Consider the following 3,736-nt stretch of genomic DNA (forward strand, 5'->3'; position numbering starts at 1 on the left):
TGCACCACTCATCCTATCTGCTAAGAAACTTGCCCTCTGGTTCAACCGTTCAGTTTTACCTATTTTGTCTTGTGTGGTTTTTTGAAAGTTTGGGATGCTATGCGGATTTACAAATATGAATTTATCAATCTTATTTTCTTTTACCAACTTTTTATAAAGATGCCTGCCATTTGAAATAAAAAAAATCAGAACTATATTAGATATTAAATACTGATCTAATAAAGTATGTGCTTCTTATATACTAAATTTAAAAAAGAACAAACAATACTACAAGGTAATTCGAAGACTTACCATATGTAAACAACCACACAATTTCCTGAAATTGGCTCCAAGTGATACAAAGCACTAATGTCCTCAAGATGCAAGTTCAGTTCATAATCATCTTGAAATACCTCATGATCTAAAGCAATTGACAATTTCCTTCCATTCTCAAGAGCACGCTTACAATAACAATACACCACGCGCAATGATCTTGGCACACTTGATAACAAAGTCTGGTTATTTTCTACATGTGCTGTTTTCTTCATTTGACGCTTCTAATAATTGTAATTGTAAACTTTTTAGATAGGTGCAATACTAAATAGTTTCACAGATATTTACTTTGAAATATTATCTTAGATGTACCTTTTGTCGTAGCATCAGCAGGTGTTTTGGCCAAGCCACATGGGTTCCAACAGCATCACCAATAGTTTCACATTCATTGGGAATCAGAACTGGCAAACATGCTGATTTCTGCATTGCTTCATCGATGGATACACGCATACAATTCTTGGGTAACGGAATACCATGGAGAGAGTGATTAACTCCAATGACCTCAACAACTATACCATATGCAACAATATCTGTGCTAGAATCCAATGTCAAAATAACTGATTTACCCTAAAAGATAAATAGTTGTGTCATTGAATTATACTAACTCTTTATTTTAATAATAAATATAACCACAACTTATATACCTGTAAAGCAACTTCTTTATCCACAACTTGCATTTCGACATCATTGAACTCTTCATGACTGGGGAAAGTCTTATCGGTGTTCAGTTTATTGTCATTTTGTTGAGGTAACTTTACCGAGCAACTTCCTTTGTCATCAATGTCACTGCCCCATGCACCCTTTTTGTAGACAATTGCTTCAAGGTTTTGAATGCGTGTATCTTGTTCTTGAATTAATTTTCTAACCTCCACCAACTCTCTCTTTTGCTCAATCAGTAGCTCTCTATCAACATGGTCAGTCTTCCATCTACTACCATTAAAGAACAATGATGGAGTGATATGACCTCCAACAGCCCTCACACGTCCACTATGTTCTCTTGAATTGAGTGCTTTCGTAAGAATATCTTCTTTTGTCCCATTAATTTTGAGTGTACCCTCACGCTTCTGTTGTATATAATCATCCTGTCATCCAAATAAAAAAAAATTACTTTAAAAGTTTCATTGAAATACAATAATTGATTTTTACTCATAGCTTCTCACAATCTTGTCTATTGTTTGTTTCAACTCTTGGCCATCAAATTTCCCTTCTTTATTAACCCTTCCTTTCTTCCAAATAATAGCTCTATTGATTTCATCATCGTCACATAATTCATTTGCCTAAGAACAAGAATAATTGAATGATATATGTTAAATAAGAATGATTATTAAATGCTAAACAAAACCGTTATACGAATTTTATAAGCAAAATATACTTACTATTTCTTCAGCATATCGTGCATATCCTTTACGAGCAAGGCGATGGGGGTATATGTTCTTCTTTCTTTTCTCCTTCTGTTGTTCACTTAGTTTCTAGTCAAGTGAAACATTCCACATATCAAATTTACTAATTCATCATTTACCTTAATATCTACTTATTTTGAAAGAACAAAAGACTAAACTTACAATAAAGTCGTCAGACATGCGAGTCCTGACAAAAGAAATCCAATCATCTCTTGCAAGACCATAGCCGCTAGGTGGTTCATCCAACTCTTCGAGTTTGTCAAGCTTCTTCGAAATGAATGTCTGAGTGAGATGGGATTTAAACTGACGCCACTTATTACTTGCTGAATTCAAACATCCCTTCTTCCAACTTGGGGGAACATCATATGTCAGCTATAAAACACAATTGGGAATACAATAAACTGATTAGTACCTATATTCATCATTGACACCATAAGCAAACACAATTTCTGGAAATTATTCTAGCATTGAAACAACACACACATACATTAAGTTTAAGGCATTCTCATCATTGAGTGTTTTGGAGATCTGAAATTGGCAGATTTAAAGCAGTTTCTTGCTAGCATAGATCTGAAATTGGCAGAATCTCCTGGAATTATGTTACTTATCTTCTAAGCATAGAACCAAGTTTCCATTATCATCTTTCAGGTGCATTCCAACAAGCCATCCAAGACTGAATGAAAGAACAAGTTATCAAAGGTGCTAGGTATGACTGCTGGTGATGAACTTAGGTTCGAGTTCTGCCTTGGTCAAAAAGAGTTGGGGAAACAGAACAATATGTAGTTGTTTCAATGCTAATGCAGAAACAAAGCTACCAGAACTAAGTACAAATGAAAACCCCACTGATATAGAAAAAGAACCTACTGAGGGATCTAAAACTGAAATGGAACAAGGAGAATCACGAACAACAGAAGAACAACCTACTGAAACATACGAAGCTGAAAGAAAGGAAGCAGAACCTTGTGAAATTTAAGAACCTTCAACTAAACTATCTAAACCTGAAATGAATGCAGCAGAGCAACTTGAAATAGAAAACCAATCTTTAACTTGTATATATAAAAATCATACTGTTGAATGCTGGAGTAGCAAGAACAACAGGCAATTCATACTGTTTTACTATCTTTAACTCATCTTTTCATGCATGCCATGATATGACAAATAAAATTTGCAACATGATAATTGACCAGAATTTCTTTAACTTACTTACATTAACTGATTCCCATATCAATTCTTTAACTTCATTTGGAACTTGTTTCCACGTCTTGTAAGATATCTTGACCTTTTCTTGAGCAAGCAAGCCAATGTAACTTTGCATTGCAATAGCAGCTCCTCCTACTGGCTGTCCAAGTTTATTAAATCTTACCTCCTTTCGAATTCCTTGAACCCTTTGTTTAGTAAGCTTATCCAGATGGGTACGACCTCTAGATGTTCTTGTTGTTTCAGTGTCTGTAGATTCCAGCATTGTCTCAACCTGTAAACCGTTGTTAGTGGATGTAGATGCAATTTTTCCTTTGCCCTTCCCAATCGTTGCAGGTTGTCCTTTTCTCTTGCTTGAAGCATGAATTGTGTCATCACCATCAGATTTGATTTTAAGATTTCCAAAGGATGCCATAGATCTCAAATTTAATCTATTGATAAAAAAGTGAAACAACATATCAATATTTAAAAAAAATACACAATAAGAAATTCACCTACAAAAGAAAATCAACATACATAGATAAAAATTTGAAATACCATCATGTGCACAAAATCATATTCAAAAACAAGATACATATCAATATTGTCTACAAACATATCTTAAAAAAAAAACTATAATTGGTTAAACATTTTCAACCCAAGTCTCATCACAATCTTCACGAAGGCATTGGGGTTCATTGTCATCTACTCCGTAAGCATCCATTGATGGTAACTCTCTGGTAAAAGATTGATAGTGGACTATAGTGTCTTCCAATTCATCCCCATTTGCATATTCAAATGACTCTCTAGTAGGAGTTGCAAGTACAATACTCCATACAGGATCTTCA

The 3,736-nt window shown here is 34.4% G+C and overlaps 1 protein-coding gene across 1 annotated transcript; it reads right to left on the minus strand.

The window, feature by feature from the left end:
* Positions 1-287: 287 nt before the first annotated feature.
* Positions 288-3,324, minus strand: LOC122050629. The gene is made up of 7 exons (XM_042611520.1): positions 2,920-3,324; positions 1,875-2,084; positions 1,689-1,781; positions 1,473-1,589; positions 957-1,394; positions 625-879; positions 288-536 (listed from the first exon to the last, which is right to left on the minus strand). The coding sequence occupies exons 1-7, from the start codon at positions 3,322-3,324 to the stop codon at positions 288-290; spliced, it is 1,767 nt and encodes a 588-aa protein (XP_042467454.1).
* Positions 3,325-3,736: the final 412 nt, after the last annotated feature.

This window comes from Zingiber officinale, chromosome 3A (genome assembly GCF_018446385.1).
Source record: "Zingiber officinale cultivar Zhangliang chromosome 3A, Zo_v1.1, whole genome shotgun sequence".
Lineage (NCBI taxonomy): Eukaryota > Viridiplantae > Streptophyta > Magnoliopsida > Zingiberales > Zingiberaceae > Zingiber > Zingiber officinale.